Source organism: Cheilinus undulatus, linkage group 21, assembly GCF_018320785.1.
Source record: "Cheilinus undulatus linkage group 21, ASM1832078v1, whole genome shotgun sequence".
NCBI lineage: Eukaryota > Metazoa > Chordata > Actinopteri > Labriformes > Labridae > Cheilinus > Cheilinus undulatus.
Window position 1 is genome coordinate 12,952,870 of NC_054885.1, and position 22,263 is coordinate 12,975,132.

At 39.1% G+C, this 22,263-nt stretch overlaps 1 protein-coding gene across 1 annotated transcript; it reads right to left on the bottom strand.

The window, feature by feature from the left end:
* Nucleotides 1-269: 269 nt before the first annotated feature.
* LOC121529262 (myosin-1B-like) lies at nucleotides 270-21,216 on the bottom strand. The gene is made up of 39 exons (XM_041817053.1): nucleotides 21,013-21,216; nucleotides 20,747-20,890; nucleotides 19,838-19,994; nucleotides 19,731-19,758; nucleotides 18,741-18,849; nucleotides 18,535-18,627; nucleotides 18,387-18,450; nucleotides 18,206-18,304; nucleotides 17,968-18,071; nucleotides 17,506-17,644; nucleotides 15,648-15,766; nucleotides 15,411-15,560; nucleotides 15,157-15,327; nucleotides 14,766-15,072; nucleotides 13,727-13,803; nucleotides 13,342-13,429; nucleotides 13,148-13,265; nucleotides 11,750-11,873; nucleotides 11,481-11,617; nucleotides 10,627-10,882; nucleotides 10,311-10,553; nucleotides 10,062-10,238; nucleotides 9,456-9,601; nucleotides 8,999-9,089; nucleotides 8,536-8,925; nucleotides 7,378-7,504; nucleotides 7,064-7,182; nucleotides 6,728-6,924; nucleotides 6,464-6,647; nucleotides 6,095-6,260; nucleotides 5,881-6,005; nucleotides 3,518-3,826; nucleotides 3,225-3,428; nucleotides 2,643-2,768; nucleotides 2,357-2,527; nucleotides 2,106-2,210; nucleotides 1,872-1,967; nucleotides 1,018-1,149; nucleotides 270-738 (listed from the first exon to the last, which is right to left on the bottom strand). Exons 1-39 carry the CDS (start codon nucleotides 21,214-21,216, stop codon nucleotides 718-720), a joined length of 5,817 nt encoding a protein of 1,938 aa, XP_041672987.1. The 3' UTR covers nucleotides 270-717.
* Between the last annotated feature and the right edge of the window lie 1,047 nt (nucleotides 21,217-22,263).

The window sequence follows — 22,263 nt, forward strand, 5'->3', positions numbered from 1 at the left end:
TTCAGACCACATTTTCACTTCTCCTCTGCTGCTTTCCTTTTGCTTGTTTTCAGTTTTAGAACAAATAAATTTCACATTAGAAACTAAAAGGTCTCTTTAGTCACATTCCTTTCTTTTTATGTGCACTTTTTCCATTAATTATGATAATAGTCCTCTTATAGATCAATATATAATAAAACATATTATATAATAAAACATAACAAGGAGTATTTTTCAACACATATTTTATTGTAATTAAGGCAACATACATCAGCTACACAACAAAACAACATTATCGTCATCACTTTTTATTTAAAGCCACAATGTGGAGAATTTGGCTCCCTCTAGTGTTTGTATTTACATTCAAATAAACCAACAACATTTCTCTTCATATTTTGTGTGTTTGAAATATCTGATGATAAATCCCTCTCTACAAACAAAATATCACATTTTCATCATCCAGAATGATTTCTGTCATCTTATCTGGGCTTTGTGATGATATATGGATAGATAGATACTTTATTAATCCAGATGGAAATTCAAGATCATCTTAATTTCTTTGAAAATTTTGCATTCTTTTATTTCATTCTTTTACTTAAAAGCAATAAACAACTAAAAGATCACACATAATGGCTTTCAATAGAAACAGACTCAGAATAAATACAGATAAATATGTTAAGAGTATGTTGCACACTATCTCAGACACACAGCAGACTTGATCATCGTTGCTTCCAGAGATTACTCTCCGCTGTCTTTATTCTGGAAATCAGAAAATGAAAACAATTATATGCGTAAGAATTTTTATTTTTTTAAATTTTATTCAACCAGTACTTTAACCAGGTGTTGAGAGGAAATATCTTCTTTCAAAGAGTGTCCTGGCCAAGAAAGGCAGCAATAAAAATAGGGACATGATGAGTTTCTACGGAGTAAAATGTGATGCAATAGAGTGGCAATACTATTCATGTGTTTATAACAACATTATTACAATAGTGAGAGTTTAAGAGAAAAAAAACGGTGTCAACAAGTAGACTGACTCACCTTGTTCAGGTCGCGGTTCTTCACCTTCATCTTGTTGACCTGAGACTCTGCGATGTCAGCTCGCTCCTCGGCCTCTTCTAACTCGTGTTGCACCTTCCTCAGCTTTGACAGGTGAGTGTTAGCCTGCTCCTCCTGCAACAAATCATTAAAATTAAAAAAATAGAGACTGAATAAATGAGTACCTATACGCATCCCTTTAAAGTAGCTAATTATGCAAAGGTGCGGTACTGTACAGAACTTTTAGACATGTCTGGGCCAAAAATGGAGGCTTTTAATGGTGAGTAAGGCCACCTGAGGACCCCATCTGGTGGAAAGGAGGATTGACACAACCCTGAGTGCTCTAGATGTCTTTGCATATTACCAGGATCATGGGAGAATATTCTGTTGAAAAGATGAAGTCCACACCTTTAGGGTGGAATAAGGCTAAAGGAATAAGCCAAATGTACTGTCCAGGAAGGTAGTAGGGGTGTCATGAAACCACAGGCAGTGCTGTGAATGTCCCAAGGGCCTGAAACCCATTGGCGGTCTCTGGTCCTATCACCACGGGTTAAAAGGCCTAGAAAAACTGTTAAGCTTGAACTTGGCTGCCAAGTGAGACACATATGTGTGAACATGACAGTGACTCTGGCTGCCCTCCGCTTCATCTCCAGCCTATGGCACATAGGGCCCAGTGATGAATCCCTAGTGCCCTACATGCCTAAAACTTATGCACATGACTGTATACTGGCAACTCAAAGTCTGTACTCTGAATATAAGACAACCTCTGTTTTCCAGGAGTCAATTCAAAGAGAGAAACCTGTCTTGTACTAGGACCAGCATGCTACCTAAACTCAGACAGATATAAATGGACTCACAGCTTCCTCAGCTTGTCTCTTGTAGGCTTTGACCTTCAGCTGCAGTTTGTCTACGAGCTCCTGCAGCCTCATCATGTTCTTCTTATCTTCATCAGACTGAACAGGACATAAAATAAAGATTTAATACCAGAGTTAGTAAAACAACTCCATATTTCCTTATCTATCTCTGAAAGCTGAAGCTCTTTATATTTTTACTTTAATATGGAGAATTGTGCAGGTTTGCCATGAGTTTACCTGATAAGTGAGCTCTTTAATCCTGCGTTCCAGTTTACGAACCCCTTTCACTGCATCTGATCCGTGTCTCTGTTCAGCTTCCAGCTCGTTCTCGAGCTCACGAACCTGAGGACAATAATTGAATTTTCAAATAAAACAAGTTCAATATACAGATTAAGTCATATTTGTATATGACTACACTAAAGTATTTGTCAAAAACCCAGAAGATAATTGATAAATGAACACAGCAGATTTAGAGGTAGACTCGTCACCCGAGCTTCCAGCTTCTGCAGCTGCTTCTTCCCGCCCTTCAGGGCGAGATTTTCAGCCTCGTCCAGTCGGTGCTGCAGGTCCTTCACAGTGACATCCAGGTTCTTCTTCATCCTCTCGAGGTGAGCGCTCGTGTCCTGCTCCTTCTTCAGCTCCTCAGCCATCATGGCCGCCTGAAATTAAACACTCAGTCTTAGATCTTGTAAGTGCATAAAGCATGATTAGTAAATAGAAACAAAAGATACATCATTAATATTCATATTGGCTATTGATCAAATTCTCTCTTACATCAGTGATGGCCTTCTTTGCTTTCTCCTCTGCGTTCCTCGCTGTCTGAACGCTGTCATCCATCTCACCCTGAATGTTTGACAGATCAGCCTCTAGCTTCTTACGGCTGTTCAGCAGGCTGGTGTTCTGTTAAACATTGTTAAGAAAAATAAGAATCACGAATTATTAATGGAACTAGGTCATACCCAAATAAGACTTTAAATTAAAAATCAAACAGGATAATAGCCATTTATATCCAAAATCCAATGACTTTGCAAGGCTAATCTCTCAAACTAAAACACACAAAAAGGCCAAAAAAAAAAAAAAAAAAAATTAAAATGCAGTTCCTAAAGCGTCCACTAGAGGCAAGCTCTAAAAGTGAGATACATCCCATTACGCCTCATGTTAAAGTTTTGGTCTCTAGTTTCCTTTAACTACAAATGAAACCCAGCTGTTTAATTTCAGGATTAAAGTTATTTATAGTTGGAGCCGTGGTCTATTTGAGTAAGTCAGTTGTTCATCATGCTAACTGTGTTTAATTATAAAGAATGAATTTAATTGATTTCGTCCAGTTGTATTTAATAAGTGCAGGTGTGTATTTACCTGTGAGTGCAGCAGCTGCAGCCTCTCACTGGCGTCTAGCAGCTCCTGCTCAGCTAGCTTACGGCTCCTCTCTGTCTGCTCCAGAGCTCCTCGGACCTCCTCCATCTCTGCCTGCAGGAGGTTACTCCTCCTCTCTGACAGGGCCACCTGCTCCTTCATGTCCTCACAGCTCCTCAGGGCGTCATCCAGGTGAATCTGAACTTCCTGTACAGATGAAAGAAAGTTTATAGCTCAAGTTGTCTCCAGAAAAACTTTAAATGTACCTAGATGACTATATGATTTCTATCCATTACCTTGAGTTGTCCCTGTATGTTCCTCAGCTGTTTCTGGGACTCAGCGGCCTGTCTGTTGGCGTGGCTCAGCTGGATCTCCATCTCGTTCAGGTCTCCCTCCATTTTCTTCTTCAGCCTCAGAGCGTCATTCCTGCTGCGGACTTCAGAGTCCAGGTTACTCTGCATGGTGTCGATGATCCTCTGACTGTTTCTCTTCAGCTGCTCGATCTCTTCGTCTTTCTCTGCAATTTTCTTGTCGATCTCAGACTTCACCTGGTTCAGCTCCAGCTGCACTCGCAGAATTTTGGACTCCTCATGCTCCAGGGAGGCCTGAGAGAAGACAATGAATTTGTGTCTTGAGATGTCAAAATCAGGGATGAGCACAATGAGTGACTTGAGCTTCTAGATGATTAAAATAATTATCAATACTTCCTACTTTCATGTAGCCCCATGTGTTGTGTCCAAGCTGTAATGCAGCCACTTGCTATGACCTAGGACTGCACTGTCCTGCTCTCCTTACTCTACTGCCCAGCTGAAAACCAGCACAGTAGACAAATGGTATCTCATAGGATCAGCACGGGTATATTGACATCAGTATTCAGACCCTTTACTCAGTACTTAGTTGAAGCACCTTTGGCAGCAATTACAGCCTTGAGTCTTTTTAAATATAGTTCAACAAGCCTTGCACAACAAGATTCAGGGATGTTCTGTTTGATAGAGATCAATTCAAGGCTCTGGCTGGGCCACTCTGGGACAGTGGTTCTCAAGTGGTGGGTCAGGACCAAATAGTGGGTCGCAGAGCTCTTTCCAGGGGGTCATGAACAAGTTCCCAGAAAAAAAATAGTGGCAAAAAGTATAAAATATATGGAAGCCCTAAGTAAACACATATCTGTACTTTTTCTTTTACTTAATTTTCCTGTGATAACAGGAAAGTCAGTCTCCAGTCTCATTTTCCCCTTCCCCCTCAAGATTTCCCCTTATTTAATTAATTTTCTCAAGATAACAAGGAAATTCCTTACTAATTTACTAAAATTGCATACTGCACAGGGAAAAAGGAGTTCAAATGAAATGTATGCATGGTTTTTGTATGTATGCCCTTTTCAACATGTTTGAGTTGTCCTGTCTCTATTTAGTTGTGTTTTGTTCTGTTTAAGGTCCAAACTACAACATTTTTTCATAAATAAGCAATTGAAGCAATTGAAAATGTAAAACCATGTACAAATGTAAAACGAAAAAAAAAAACAATTGGGTTGCGAATTCTGACAAGGGGGTAGTGACAAGTTGAGAACCACTGCTCTAGGACATTCAGAGTTGTCCCAAGGCAGCCCCGGTGTTGTCTTGGCTGTGTGCTTAGGGTCATCATCACGTCAGCCCAGTCTGAGGTCCAGAGTGCTGCAGAACAGGTTTTCATTTGCTGTGTTTCTATTACCCTTAGAAATGCGCAAAATCTAAATGGCTCAATTAAAAATGGAAACACCTGAATTTTGAAAAAACTCTCAAATATCGCTATAAAGTGTTTACGCTCTCATGAGGAGGTTTTTCAGACCCTTCGGTATAGAAATATATCGCGAAAGTGCAATGAAAAGCGATTTTTTCCGCATGTACGTGTCACAGGATGTATCGTACTGTGTCACATGTCCAGCTCACTCCGAGACAACATGGTGCGGTACGTGTGGACAGAAGAGGAAACAGAGACTTTTCTTAACATCATACTTACACACTTATACGTGGCTTTTGCCATACATACGGACATTGCCTCTGAACTACCATCCGTCGCCTTCGTCTTTTGTTCAAAGTTATCAAGGCAATCACTGTAGATGTAATCATAACCATACCAACACACAAGGTCCAGCTTCCTTGCAGCAGTGTCTCGTGAGATGAGATTTTACAAAAATTACGAGGCTCATGACCAAAACACCCTACAAAGCACAACTGAACTTAGTTGAAATTAAATAGTTATCACTTTTATTTTGCAAAAAACTTTAATGGAAACACAGCTTCTAAGGATATTCCTGTACTTTGCTTCAACCCATGACCAGTCCCCCAGTTCCTGCTGCTAAAAACCACCCCCACAGCATGATGCTGCCACCACCATGCTTCACTTTGAATGGTAATGGGCAGGTATTAAGCAGTGCTTGGTTCCCTCCAGACATAAAGTTTAATGGCAAATGTATTACTAGAGCATGCTATGAACTGTTTCAATGAGAAAATAATTTACCATCAATAAGTTTAAGGACACTTTTAGATGTGTTTGATAAATTCTGCTTAATGCCGAATGAGCACTCTTTACCTACAGGCTCAGAATTTAAATGTTCATGTAATCAAAAATGGAATTTAGCGTCTGGGAACATCCTTAATTTAAATATACAAGTATTAGTTCTCACCTCAGCTTCCTCCAGAGCTGCCTGAGCCTCCAGTTTCTCCTGCTCGGCCTGTTTCTTTGACTTCTCCAGCTCATGGATGGTTTTTCCTGTTTCTCCCAGCTGCTCGGTCAGATCCAGAATCTCCTCTGAGAGGAGAGTGAGACTCTTTATATTTCTTTGCCCAATTTAAAACATATCTATGTTCAAGATGACGGAAAGGAGAGTGCTGACGTACGCTGCAGGTTTTTATTTTCTCGTTTGAGTGTCTCCAGTTGTTCCAGACATTCTTCGAAGCTGTTCTTCATTTTGAAGTTCTCCGTTCCCAAACCTCGAGCTTCTTTTACAGCCGACTCTAGCTCTGCCTGACCCTCCTCGTACTTCTGCTTCCACTCAGACAGAACCTAAGGAACCAAAACATAGTCTTATGTTGAGAACTTACTGAAAATTTGATTTATTGCTTCCATAATGCTCCAGTTAGCATCTTAACCTGACTTAAGCAGGTAAGGTATCTTTAAGAGGAAAATGTAGACAACCTAGAAACATATAAGTAAACAAAAACAGTGGACTGATGAATTCTGTTATTAATGTGATTTGAATAAAAAACCTTGTCAAAGTTTCTCTGCTTCTTGTCCAGAGCAGCTGCAGCAGCGTTCGATCTCTCCACGTCCATCATCAGATCGTCCACTTCCCCCTGCAGACGCTGCTTTGTCTTTTCCAGAGACGAACATTTAGAGTTCACTGCCTCCACTGCTTCCTCTGCTTCTTGAAGACGCAGGGCCAGCTTTTTCCTGCAGGGAGAAATCATGAAATTAGTCTGAAGTTCAACCAATAAATAAACATGTAAAATCTGAAAGGATGATTTTCTTACTTGGCCTCCTCAAGCTCCTCGGTGCGTTGGATGGCGTCTGTCTCGTACTTGTTCCTCCACTGAGCCACTTCGCTGTTGGCCTTGGACAGGCAGCGGTGAAGCTCAGCTTTGGCCTCCTGCTCTTCCTCGTACTGCTCTCTGAGCAGCTCGCAGTCATGGCGACACGATTGTACAGCGTGAGCCAGAGCGTTCTTTGCCTGTGAAGGCAGAAGCAGAAGAAATATTTCGGTATTTACGACTTTAATGCATGTTTTATCTTTAAACATTATTCCTTCTCTAGTTCTTCACAGTTTTCTTGAATCTTAACCTTAATTGACATTTTAAATCAGAGCTCACCTTCACCTCCTCCTCATGGTGTCTCTTCAGTTCTTCAATCTGCTGAATGAACGCCTGTTTTCCTCGAGTTAACTGTGACATTAAAGATTCTTTTTCCTCAAGCTGACGAGACATTTCAGCTGGATGACAAATGTAAAACAATTAGAAAAAAGTCATTTATAACTTTTTATTTGGGTCAAGTTTGACCGATAACATGAATTTGTTTTTGTTTTTGACTTAAAAAAGGTGGGTAAAATAAACCTTCCCCCTTTTCCCAAAGACTAGTACACTTTCTTAGTGGTTTCTTTTCTCAAACATGATCAGATATTTCTCACCATTTTCAGTCTGCAGTCGAGCTCTCTGATTGGACAGATCATTGATGAGCCTCTGATGCTCCTCTTCTTTAGCTTTCACCTCACTCAGTTGATCCTCCAGTGAGCGACACATTTTCTCCAAGTTAATCTGGAATTAAAAAGAGAAGATGTATTACAGGAAAGATTTGAAAGCTGTGAAACTTATCACCATTGACTCTTTATGACCCTAAAATGACAAAAGTATCAACTATCCCAAATTATATATTTAGTATCTGAAACCACTGCTTTGGAGAGGTTTGGGGCAAAGGGATTTACAGAAACCTAAAGCAGAGTTGATTTTTTTTTGTCACAGAATAGATTTTTGATGAGAAATACATCTGACTACAATGGCGTAGCAGGGCCATTCAAAAACAAATAAGGGAATAAAATGAGATTAATATACAAAAGAATTACTGACATTATTATGTTGATACACAGAGGAAAAAGTCAGATTTTGAACTTTAAATTACTTTTTTCCACAGAGTTTTGCCATTTTGGAATCTCAGAAAATATTTTTTTTATCCCAGCAAAATTGTGATTTTAGGTTTTTTTTTTTTTTTTCTCCAGAAAACTGAATTTTTAAAGATAAAATATTTAATGCTTTTCTTCTAAATTTGCAATTTTAGTATCTTAAAAATTGAAATTTTTTAGAAAATTAAAATGAAAACATTCTTACATTTTTATTCAGATTATCTCAAAAGCATTTTTAAAAAATATTTGCTCTCAAATTCTTTTTATTCAGAATTTTTTGATTTTATACTGTGTCTGTTTTTTAAAACAGAAAAATATCATTTCATAATCTTCAAAATTATGTTTTAAAAAAAAAAATACATTCAGATTTTTTAGTATATTTTTTGAAAATAAGTAATATTAAGTAATAATCAAATGAATTTCTGAGTTTTGTTTCCTGTTAATTCTTTGTTTTGAGTTTCTTTTAAGATTCGTACCTTTTTATTTCTCTACATAGCCCAGGTGCCTTGTACTTGACAGTCATAAGAGTGCAGGATGAGATTTTGTGTGTGCAGGACAAACTCAGCAAAGAGGTTCTACTTTGTTCACAGGGGGCGCCAAAAACAACACCAAACAGTATTTCCTTAAAGGAGCCTCAAAGTTAGCCTTAGTCAGTATTTATTGGCTAACCTTTGCCTTGACTGTGCTCTCCATGTTACTGGCTAAGTCGTCCAGCTCCAGCCTCAGCTCACTCTTTTCTTTCTCCAGTTTCTGTCTCACTCTTTGGATGTTGTCCAGCTGTTCCCCGAGCTCAGCTGCACTGTCTGCGTGCTTCTTTCTAAGCGCGGCAGACGTGGCCTCGTGTTGAAGTGAGCCCTCCTCCAGCTCTCGGCGCAGTTTCAAAAACTCCGCCTCCCTCTTCTTGTTGAGCTCGACCTGAGCGGCGGTCGCTCCTCCTGCCTCCTCCAGACGCTCGCTCACTTCCTCCAGCTCTCTGGAGAGATCACTTCGCTGCTTCTCCACTTTAGCCCGAGCTGAACGCTCTGCCTCGATTTCCTCCTCCAACTCCTCGATCCGAGCCTGAGGACAAACAAAAGAACTGAAGTAATACATCTTTTTATATCACTTTAAAAAGTGGAGTCTGCATCTTCACCTGCAGCTCTTTGATTTTCTTCTGCAGCTGACCACTGAGCGCTTGTTCATCCTCCACCTTTGACTGCAGCTGAGACAACTCGAAGTCTTTCCTAAAATATAAAATCCAACACTAATTAAGCCTTAAGTTTATTTAAATCACAAATGCATCAGTTTGGATCAACATGCTTGATTCTATACATTTTTGTACCTATGTTTTAGCATTTGTCTAGATTTAAATATTCTTTGACAGGATCTTTCATAAATAGTCCCTCTTAATTAAGTGTGGATGTTGTATATTTTAATTTAATAGGCATCAGCTCATACTAACATTGTATAGCTGACTCAGCATAAGTGTTTAGATTTCAGCCATTTTTCCACAAGATATAAACACTAAATATAATGCAAAATGCAACAATGTAGACCTCCATCATTAGAGTGATGTTTTTTTATTTATTTATTTTTTTAGAAGGACTCACTTCTTCATCTTCTCGTCCAGCTGCTGCTTCTCGTTCTCCAGATCCATGATGGACTCCTGAGACAGTTTCAGATCTCCCTCTAGCTTCCTCTTTGCTCGCTCCAGATCCATCCGGACCTTCTTCTCCTGTTCCAGAGATGCTTCCAGCTGAAATCACAAAAACAAGTTTAAACATTAAATTACATATTTAACAGTGAGCAAAATTTAAACCCAAAGTATTCAAATAACTCCTTTTGAATTAAGGACTCTCTTCAACAAAAATTCTGTTCAGCAGTGTATTTACTAAATAGTAAGCTGATGTTTTGATTTCATTGATGAATTTCTCATGATGAGGGAGAAAAATTGTTAAAAGTGCCCTCTGTGTTGTGTCTGTAATGGAGGCTCTATCATGTTGGCAGCCATAACAAGATATGCTCCATTACAACTATGAAAACTGAGAATTTCCCCAGCTTTGACAAACTGATGGACAAATTTGAGGTTATGTAAGAACTAGACTTTAATGTATCGATAACAGAGTTGTAATTTTCTGTGCAAAAACAACAAATTGTAGCTTTTACAGCCTACTTAAAACGTGTTCTTGAGATAACTTGTATTAAAGTGGTTTTACCTCATCCACCTGCTGCTCCAGTTTGGTCCTGGCTTTAGTCACAGCGTTCAGCTTGTCCTCCTCGGCCTGCAGATCATCTAACGTCTGCTGATGAGCCTCCTGCAGAGCTTTCTTCTCCTTTGACAGTTTACCGATGTTCTCATCCTGACTCATGAGCTCTTCAGTCAGGTTTTTTACCTGCACATGTAGAAATTACGCATTAACATGCTGATAAATCAACTTTAGTCTCCTCCTATTTGGACCCCTTACCTTGTTCTCCACAGCGTGTTTCTCCTTCTCCACTTTAGCTAAGGTGAGCTCTAAGTCGTCTATGTCTCTCTTCAGCTCAGAGCTCTCGTCCTCCAGCTTTCTCTTCTTGGCCGTCAGCTCGGCGTTCACCTCCTCCTCGTCCTCCAGCCGCTCCATCACCTCCTTCAGCTTGGCCTCCAGCTGGATCTTACTCTTGATGAGTCCTTCACATCTCTCTTCTGCATCTTGGAGGTTGTCTGCCTCCTAAAAGGACCGAGTTAAAAAGAGTCAACTATACAGTATGTCTTAACTATTGATCTAAGCAGACTAAACTTACAGCCTGGACTTGCAGCAGCAGGTCATTCTTCTCCTGTACGATGGAGACCATTTTCTCCTCCAGCTCTCTGCGTCTGTTTTCAGACTTGCTCAGATCTTCTTTTAGTTTTACGAAATCTTCCTTCATTTGAGCCATTTCTTTCTCAGCTTCAGCGCTCTTCAGCAGAGGTTTGAGTTTGAAGTAGAGTTTCATCCATGGCCAGTGTTTAACGTTCATGAAGGAGCGGAAGTTGTACTGGATGGTGTAGATCGCCTCCCTGTCAGAGGGAAACTTGGATCAGTTTTTTACTAAAATTAAGCTTATGGACCAATTTCAGGTGATAAAAGTCATGAAGCCTAGCAGGACACTTTAGTCATATGCCCAGCAGTGATTATCACCTCCCAGCTCCCATAGCCAATCACAGCTCTTTCTCTCAACACAGCTGTGTATTTAAATATGGCATACTTCTCACTAATCCCTGATTGCATTTGAACTGATGCACCACACTGCTGCTGGCAAAGCTTAACCTTCTCCACCCCAGCTGCCTCCTTTATAGCATAAAGCTTGTTGCACCTTATTAGAACATAAATCTCTAGAAGTACTGCATATGCATCTACATATACAACCATAAATGTCTTCAGTTTGTTTGACAATGGTTGAAAATGAAATATTAATTCCCTTTTCTATTCCTGGGATCAAATAGCACAGTAAGTCATTATCTCCCCTTAAACCAGGGATCTGACTGCTCTGTTTCTTTCTGCTTGTTTTCACTGTCTTTCTGTGACCACTATGTGTGCACAATTAAACTGTACAATTGCATAGTTGAAGCTAAATATGTTTAGATATTGATATTGTAGTGCATTAAATATTTTTACTTTCTGGCCATCATCTTCTGGAACTCCACCCGGACGAGGAATGCCCGGCACAAAGCCTGAGTCAACATCACGACCTGAGCCAACCGCTCATCTCTCATTTCCTCCAGAGCGCCAAGCAGTCCAGCTTTAAAGAACACCTTCAAATAACAAATAACAATGTCAGAACAGCATTTTTATTCATCTTTGGACGTCAGTTTATTTACCCATAGGGACTCAAGTCTCTGCATCTTTATAAACAAGCATTTAAAGTTCTCCTCATAAAAAATGACCTTTGTGTGTCCAAACTTGTACTGCGTGTGATCAACATCAATAGAGCCCAGCAGCTTCTCTGCAGCTTTTTTGTTGTCGATAAACTGGCCCTCAGGAACAGCGCTGGCATTCAGAATCCTGTACCTGGAGGAGGACAAACAATGTTAAATATTTAAGTGTATAAAAGCAGAACGAGGAGCACACCCTAACCTCTCTGGACCTCTTAAGGTGCACAACCGAGAAAAATTACAAAACTCAAGTGTCAGCTCTCAGATGTTTCCTTTAGGGTTATTTTATTACTGCCAAGCCCAGTATCAGCCTCTCACTCATCAACGGTATTACTTCCTTATGTACTAAAAACGTCCTATTTTCCCACTAGATACTGAAAGGCTCCTGGACTTACAAGGCTTGATCTTCATACTAGCCCACTTGATTTTTTTATTTAGTTTTTCTAGTTGTCTTTTTGAACATGGCACTGTTGTGTCACCAGCATCATGTCATCCATTGTGAAAGCTAGCAGGAAAGAGTGCACCCTTCCGTTAAAGCAATCTCTGGTCTTTGACAGCCTGTTGTGAAATTTTCAGTACCAATACACATTCACACACAACACTCTCAAGATAAGACTGTGAGATACTGACCCAAAACATTTGCTAGATCTAAAAATATTATGTGTAATTCCCTATTTTTTACCTTAACTACCAGGATCAAGTGCCAAATCATGCTATGTATGTACTCTGCAAAACCTTGGATCCCTGCTTTCTGAACTGTTGTGTCTATTCATTTCTAAACAAGCTGATAAACTATGCCATTGTACTAAAGAAAATCTTCCCCTCCACATTCAGGAGTGAGGTTGTACAAAATTGGCTCTGATCAGACGACTCCTCCTCCTTGGGAATCAGGATTTCCACTTCTTTCCCAAGAAAAATATATCTAATTAAACCAGAGAACTACTTTCCTTAAGCTTTATTTTCATGGAGGTCAAAGAACTATAAAATAAAAAATAAAACTTTGCAAGCATGGAGGCCAAACATATTGAGTTATTTACATTTAAACCTCCTTTTTAATGAGGGCCAAATTGAAAGGGTTTTGTAATTGAATCTGCATTTGAATGGAGGCCATGTTATGACAAGAAAGACCCCTCTGTTATATGGAAAACTGTAATAAACCTCATATTCGACTGTATGATCGTTTTATAAATGTCTACTACTGTGAAGCGTTTTGTGACTACTGTCTATGAAAAGCACTATACAAATAAAGTTTACTTACTTACTTATATTTTAATGTTGTTTATTTTGAGGCTGAACAATGTGAATTATTTAAATTTGAACTTTGCTTTCATGGAGGCCAACCACAGGCTTTTTTAGTTGAATTGTAATTAGTATGGAGGCTCAACACTGGCAATCATCATCTGTATCCACCTCTGTTTAAAATCCCCGTAGAGGATCCTGCTTGGAAATCCTTTCCTGCAGATTCGGATTCCCTCCAGGACGCCGTTACAGCGAAGTTGATGAATAACAAGGTGGTTATCCATGGAACCTGGGATGAACAGAAACATTCACTTTCACACATGCTTTTTAAAGTGTTTTCCATATAAGAGGAGTCTGAAAGCCACCTGGTGTTTTGGTCTCATTCGGTATCAGGCAGCGCACGAAGTGAGGATGAGTCGTTCTCAGGTTTGTCATTAGCTTCCCAAGATTCTCCTGAAAGAAAATAGCCAAGAATTTTTCCTTTTTATTCTGGGAACATTTTAATAAATTCTATGATTTTTCTCTGGAAAGGTTAAAATTTAAAGTTGAAGGATTGTTGTTCTTTCAGTAATTTAAAGACATTCGGTGCATCAGATCTGCAGACTGAAACACATTTAGATGGAAGTGTTTAGAATATGTTAGTTCTGATATGTGATGACATTTTGTGTTCTTAAGTAGAAAAAATCATGAACCAAATGCTTTTTTTATTTTGCTAGAAAATGTTTCAGCTAACATCAGTTAGCATCGTACCCTGAAAAGTGCTGAAACAGTTTGAAAAGATGCTCCTTTCTTCTTTGCTCCTTTTTTGGCTCCTCCAGCAGCTGCTTCTGCATGAAGGACACATCAAACACAATGACAGAAGTCAGAAACACCAGCTGTCTTCATTAAAGACGCATTAATATGACAGAATAGGGTGCTGTGAAAAAGTATGTGCCCCCTCTCTGATTTGTCACACTTTAATGTTTCAGATCACAGAGAAAAAACTGTTAATGTTATAAAAATAAACCAGAGTGAATACAAAATACAGTTTTTAAAGTATATGTTCATTTATGAAGGAAAAAAGGCATCCAAACCTACCTGGCCCTATAAGAAAAAGTAATGGTCCCCATGAATTAACTGTGACTAACCACATTTTTTGAAAAGCTGAGTTCAGTTTCACTTGGCCTGATTACTACCAGACCAGATGAATCCAGTAATCCCTTAAATAAAACCTGTCTGACAAAGTAAATTAGGCTAAAACATCTCAAAAAGCAACACATCTCGAGGAATTAAGGAACAGATGAGAAACAAAGTCATTGACATCTATCTGAAAGGTTACAAAGCAATTTCTAAGGCTCTTCGGACTACAACATACCACGGGGAGAGGCATTATTACTTCAAACAGTGGTGAACCTTCCCAGGAGTTGCCTGCCTACCAAAACTACTCAAAGGGTGCATTGACGACTCACCCAGGAGGTCACAAAACAACCCAGAACAACATCTAAAAACCTGCAGGCCTCACTTGTCTCAGTTAAGGTCAGTGTTTATCATTCAACAATAAGAAAGAGACTGGACAAAAATGGCATCCATGGGAAAGCCAAAACCACTGCTGACCAAAAAGAGCAGGTCAGCAGTGGTTTGTCTCGCATTTGCCCAGAAAAACATCTTGATGATCTCTGAGACTTTTGGGATGTTTTTTTAGCTAGCCTGTAAATAGCATTGTCCATTGTCCACCTGTAAGAAACTAGGACATGGAGAATCATGCTCCAGCTGCCACTAGTAAACTCGAAGTGTTTATAACTGAGCGTACCATCAGACCCGGAGAAACTGGCGTACAGCATGGAAAGTATTTTGACGGAGGACTTCTGGTAGAGTTGAACCACAGACTCGCTCAGAGGGTCTTTGTTCTTCTCCAGCCAGCCACTGATGTTGTAGTCAACGGCTCCCGCATAATGCATCAGTGTGAAGTGAGCCTCGGGCTTTCCTTTCACTGTTTTGGGCTTCAGGAAGCAGTTGTTCTTCCCCAGGTGTTGGTCGTACAGTTTGTTCTTAAAGGACATGTCTGTAGATTTTGGGAACATGCACTCCTCCTCCAAGATGGAAAAGATCCCCATTGGCTGTAAAAAAAATGCAGTTTATTGATGATATTTTAACAAATGAACACTGAATAACCTGAAATGATGATGAGTAGTTAATATCACCTTCTCAATGAGCTCGATGCAGGCTGCCAAGTCCATACCAAAGTCGATGAACTCCCAGTCGATTCCTTCTTTCTTGTACTCTTCTTGTTCCAACACGAACATGTGGTGGTTGAAAAACTGCTGAAGCTTCTCGTTGGTGAAGTTGATGCAGAGCTGCTCCATACTATTGTACTAAACACAATTGATAGATTCTATATGTTATACCTAAACACTAATACTGTTAGCGAAAAAAGATCTACAGACTGATTACCCACATCAAAGATTTCAAATCCTGCAATGTCAAGGACCCCAATGAAATGCTGTCGTGGCTGTTTGGTGTCCAGCTGCTGATTTATCCGAACGACCATCCACAGAAACATCTTTTCATAGACGGATCTCGCCAGAGCACCGATAGAGTTATAGACCTGAAGAGGAAAAAGCGGGGAGATTTGGTTTGTCTGAAATATCACCTAAATTATATCAGTTATTTATCAGCAGCTCAGCAGTCTTACCTGCTGCACGTTTTGTCCTTTGGTGACGTACTCGTTCCCGACTTTGACTCGAGGGTAACAGAGTCCCTTCAGAAGGTCAGCAGAGTTCAAACCCATCAGGTATGCAGCCTTATCAGCCTCTGAGAATAAATATTAAACTTAAAATGTTAAAGCAGAAATCTACAACACTCCCTTCTAACACCATACTTTTATTAACTGTAAGCCAAGGTGAGGATGACTGCACTGTTATTAAAACACTTGTATTAAAGTTAATAAGTAAAATGAGTGTTCTCACTTGATTCCAAGGTGTTGACCCAAAAATCAAGCTTTCAAAATACAGGACACACGGTGGCACCGACATCTTCTTGCACATGCCTTTGGTTACATTCAACCATAGTTCCAAAAAAGTTGGGGTACTGTGTAAACACTGATCAAAATCCATAAATCCATATTTTATTCACAATAGAAAATAGACAACATATCAGATGTTGAAACTGAGACTGTTTAAAAATTTCAGCTCATTTTGAATTTGACTGCAGCAACATATCTAAAATAAGTAGGAACAGGACTATTTTTATTGCTGTGTAGCATCCCTTCATCTTTTAATATAGTCTGTAAACATCTGGGAAGTTAGAAGACCAGCTGCCATTGTTTTGAGAAAGGAATGTTGTCCCATTCTATTCTGATATAGGATTCCAGCTGCCCAACTGTCCTGAGTGTTCATTTCCAGATTTTGTCTCAGGCCAGTTCAATACCTGGACTCTTCTACTGTGAAGCCATGCTGTTGTGATGGGGTTCAGCATTGTCTTGCTGAAATATTCAAGGCCTCCCTGAAAGAGACTATGTCTTGATGGAAGCATTATGTTGCTCTAAAACTTCCATGTACTCTTCAGCAACTCTTTGAGCTGTGCGCTGATAACAAGCTGGATGGTCGCTCTCCTCTTTAGTCCACAGGACACAGTGCTCCAAAAAGACTGTCTAATTTTGATTCATCTGACCACAGAACAGTTTTCCATTTTACCTCAGTCCATTTTAAATTAGCTTCGGGCCGTTTCTGGGTTGTGTTCGCATATGGCTTCTTCTTTGCATGATACAGCTTTGACTTGCATTTGTGGATGCCACGGCGAACTTTGTTGACAGACTTTGATTTCTGGAAGTGTTCCTTAGCCCATACAGTGATTTCCGTACAGAATCATGCCTTTTTAAACGAAGTGCCACCTACGGGCCCAAAATCAGTAGTGTCCAATATTGACTTCAACCTTGTCTTGGGTTTCTCCAGATTCTCTGAATCTTTTGATGATATTACATACTTAAGATGATGGGTTATTCAAAGTCTTTGCAATTTTACATTGGGGAACACTTTTCTAAAATTGTTCCACAATTTTTGACTCCGCTTTTCACAGACCTATGAATCTCTACCCATATTTACTTCTGCGAGAGCCTGCCTCTCAAAAATGCTTCTTAAATACCCAGTCATATTACGGACCTGTTGCTAATTAACCTTATTAACCAGATTATTAACTCCTCCAGCTGTTTTTCATTAGTACCACTTACTTTTTTGAATCGTTTATTGCTCTGTCCCTAATTTTTTGAGACATGTTGCTGCCATCAAATTCAAAATTTGCTAATATTTTTCATGAAACAGTAGAATGTCTCAGTTTCAACATCTGATATGTTGTTTGTTTTCTATTGTGAATAAAATATGGGTTAATGAGTTTGCAAATCATTGCATTCTGTCTTTATTTACACTTTCTATGGTGCCCCAACTTTTTTGGAACTGGGATAGTACTTATACACATGAAAACAAAGTAACACAGCACTTCCTTACAGACACAGCTGACTGACTCTGACTCTTATAAGAAACTCTGATGATCATTACCCTCTGTGCCATCGGGCTCTGCTTGCTCTTCTCGCTGCTTCTGCTTGAATTTCATGTTCCCATAATGCATCACTGCTCCTGTCAGCTTGTAAATGGAGACTTTCTCTTCATTTGTGAAGCCCAGAATATCAAAGGCCTCCTGTGTCACAAAAAAGAATATACAAACATCAGTCAGAGGTCAAGAAATAGAGCTGCTATACTCAACCAGCAAGTGCTGAGCCACATGCATTGTGACTAGTTGTGACTCCATTAAGTTTTTCTTGAATCACCTTGATTAAACCTCATTCGTTTCCTGAATAAACTCCTGGAATAACTATTGGTGCATTTCATTTGATCTTTCGAAGTTGGAAATTCTGAGATGCTAGTTAGATATTTCATCCTGAAGATGGAATCCCTTCTTGGAAACTCCACAGAAACCTAGATTTATGATCTATTTATGGCTATTTTTGTATTTTAACTCACGTCTGTTGCCATCAGCTCCTCGGCATCATCAATGCTCTTCACAGAGATTTCTCCGTGACTGATGAAGGTGAAATCATACGGGTTTGTCGTGATGAGAAGCAGTTCTGAAAAGATAAACCAAAGCTCAAATATCTGTCTATGAATGTCTGCATCAAAAAACAAACAAACAAACAAACAAACAAAAAAATAAAAAAACATGATAATAATAACTTAAATCAAAAATAAGTGATCAACTTACCAATCAGTTCAGGCTTCTTGTTACAGGTGAGCTGATAAAAAATGTGATAGCTCCTTTCAGCAGCCAGCTGGAACGTCACCCTTGACTTCTCCAGCAGATCTTTAACCAACAAAAATCACCTGTAATTCTCATAAACATCATTTATCTCTGTCATTCTACCTTAGAAAAATGGGTAACTCACATGTTTCTATGTCTGCTGAAGCCAGTTTACCCGTGGTTCCAAAGTGGATTCGAATAAATTTTCCCTGTTTAATAAATAATTAATTCAAAATTAATCAGAGCATCTGTGTTCAGTAAGATCATCAATTAATATCCTCAGTCTGACTCACGAATCGAGATGAGTTATCATTCCTCATTGTTTTTGCATTTCCAAACGCTTCCAGTAAAGGGTTAGCCTGGATGATTTGGTCTTCCAGAGTCCCCTTATCCAACATAAATCATGTTAATAAAATAATAATAAATGATGATCAACTTTTATATACTCAAAGTCATCTGAAAACTTTCTTAAAAGTAAAAATTTAATTCAAAACCTCACCTTAATTTTACCGTTAGCCTCCTTCTTCTTGTCAGCAGAAACTGCGATTGTCGCAAAGTACTGAATGACACGTTTAGTGTTCACGGTCTTTCCTGCACCGGATTCTCCACTTTAGGAATAACAAATATATTAAAGGGGTACTTTGGTATTTTTGAAGTTGGATTGAATGGGGTACTTGGTGACAGTAGTGCCATCAAGTGAACGTTGCTCCTTCAAACAGGACGTGCTTAGGGAAGCTGACTACATAGTGCCATAGATGGGTACAGCTGCTCCATATAGTTTAGAGAGTTTTAGGTAAAAATAGGCCCAGAAACAATGCAGGCTCAATTTCACACTACATCCAACATTTTTGAAGCTGTTCATCTTTCACCCAGAAAGCCTCTGTGTTTGGCCTCATTTTACAATGTGAGCTTCATCTACCAGTTACATGCCCTTCCACCTCAGTTTATCTGAGCAGTTTGTGTTGGCAGGCTTCTTCAGAGAAAAAAAAACACCATTATAGCATATTAATATATATGAACATATGTACACATTAATACAATTTATTTCAGCTCAGTTTTCCACTTCAAAAGCTGGCACAATGTTTTTACGAGGACATATCATGCCAACTGTAGCTAGCAGTGCAGATACACTGAAGCGTAAGAGCAAATAGCTGGTAGCAGAAGCTTGCAGTGTAAAATAGTTCCAAACACAGAGGCTTTCTGGGTGTCAAATTTATTGCTTTAAAAATGCTCAATTTAGCATACAATTGAGCCAGCACTGTTTTTTGGCCCATTTTTAATTGAAACTTTCTAAATCATGCAAAGCAGCTTACTCATCTCTGGCACTATAAAGCCTTCCCCAAGCACAGTCCTGTTTTTTTAATCTCTAGATGCTAATGCTGCTACTATCACTGGGTACCTCATACAATCAAACTTAAAAAATACCAAACTATCCCTTTAATATTTTAAAGTTTTATCTGCTTAAAGTAAAAATAAGACTTGAACTTACGTGATGAGGATGGACTGGTTTTCTCGATCTGAAGACATAAAATACGACACACGATGAGGAAAAGTACTAAGGTTAATAGTTAGCATGGATTCTGGGCGCTAATGTACCTGTTAGCATGAACTGGTAGGCGTTATCAGACAGAGCGAAGATATGAGGAGGAACCTCCATCCTCTTCTTCCCTCTGTAGGCTCGGACCACCTCGGGGTTGTAGACTGGCAGCCATTTGTAAGGATTCACAGTCACACAGAAGAGCCCTGAGTAGGTCTGAACACAGAAACCATCTGATGTTATGCTAGCTAGCTAGCAGTGCAGTTGGCTTATTCTTGAACAATATTTGTCATTAACTGCTTAAGTATATGTCATTACATGTAAATCACACTGATTACACTGACTAAAACACAAGAAGTTTGCCTTATAAACTTGAATAATGACCCATATTATTAGCTTTTAGCTTCAAGATTCTCAACATGCCAGTGGTTTAGTGCAGTTTTACCTTTCTGCCAATGTCTGCAAATTCTAGCTTTAGCTTAGCTGCTCTTCACTTTAAGTAACTATTAGTAATTGTAACTATTAGTAATCTTGTCTTTGTGTAAATACCAATAACTTTAATAAAACCCAACTAATAAGGCATTTGCTTAAGCAAGCTTATACCCATACAAGAAAAAGCTGAGCATAGCTTTAGCCTAGCACGATCCAGAGTGCCATCAATAAACTGACGGTGTCTTCAATTTTTTAAATAATAATGATATTATCTGAATTTTGGATTCAAACATTTTACATGCCTCTAAAACACTCAGAGTTCATTCAACTTTGATGAGACAGTAAAACATGAACAAAATATCAACCCTGACCTACTCAAACCATTTACATTTCCTCTCAAAAAACGTTTTGAAAAGAAGTTTTCTGCCTATTCTGCTTTACTGTTACAACAGAAACTTCAAAGAAAGTTGCCCTCTATTGCCCATCTTCACCCTTTTTTATCTAATGATGTATAACAAGATATCTAAAATACATACGTAAATCATCCAGGCTGCATATCTCTCCTTTAGGTTATACAGGACAGCAGGTTCATGTAGGTGCGTCATCATCACCATGTCCTCGATCTTATCAAACTTTGGAGGGTTCATGGGAAACACCTGATCTTCTCTGACAGTCACGGTCTGAAAAACAAAACAAAACAAACAAACAAAAAAACACTTTCATTCAAACATAAAAGAAAATCTGATGGTAACATTTTAAGGACTTGTTCTGTAAACAGTGAGGTTAAGAATAATTCATCCACCTTGTCGTCCTGCATCTTCACCGTCACTTTCCCGCCCTCTCTATCTGTGACCTCAGCCTTCACGTACAGCTCTTTCTCGTCGCTGACAAAGCACGCTGTCTTGCCGTCAAACGGGCGACTCTGAGCTTCCGTACGCTCCCGCTCAGATTTACGGAGGAACTGAGCAGCCTCCCCAAAGACCGCCATCTCACCGTCAGTGCTCATTTTAACCACCTGAGGGACAGAGAAGAGAGTACTCTGATCTCATGTTTAATTTTAAAATCTGAGGTAGATCTCTTAGTCATAAACTAACTGATTGATATTTCAATGATGATATATACATTTTGATTCTACACTGACGTATTTTATCAGCATGGTATTACCGGATGGGCATCTTAACATCTTAGTCCTAGCCCCCATGATACTTTGTTTGAAATGTAGCTGCAACTTCTGATCATTTCTGTCTAAATGGGACTTTGCATAAAAGGAGATGCTAAACGTGATTATTACAGAAATTTGGGGATTGAAATATGTAAATTTCATCTGTTACACCTCAAATGGGATAATATCATTATAATAATATCATTATTTCTCCACCCTCTACTAGATAGGGCAAAGTGAAGAAATACCTCAGATAACCTTAGTATATTTAGCTAACTTTATTAGCTTCGTACCAGTAGAGCAATAGACCATCCCGTTTCACTGAAGGACTTTGGATTCAGATAACATTTCTCTATTAGTGGGGTTGCTCAAATTCTCATTTCATCGACTGATCCCTCTTAAAATCTGTGAATTGTACTGACATTACTATCCATGGCTCAAGCTATCAACTCTTCAGAGTGGTAAATCTCAAATGTGTTTTAAGAACAGAACCACTGCTGATGCTTAATCGTTTTTGCTATTATTGTTACCATACCAGAAGTTCCACCCATATTTGAAGCTACAGTAGACTCCCCAGGAATATGGTGGATATTCATTATTCTATGTTGTATAAACAGCATGCTTATGAAGTTGTAATATATTAACCGGTTACAAATTTGTGGTGTCTGTTTTACACTGGAGACAACATAAAAAAGTAGTTTTAGCAGTGTTAATTTTGTCGACTAAAATGATTACTAAAAATATTTGACAGCCTTTGTTTCCATGACAAAAACCAGGCACCCAGAAAGACGATGAAAGACAGGCTAAATTTGAATCCAAAATGACAAACCGCTCAGTTTTCAACACCACTGGGCAAATTTTGGACCCAAGACTCAGCTGATGATACCCCAC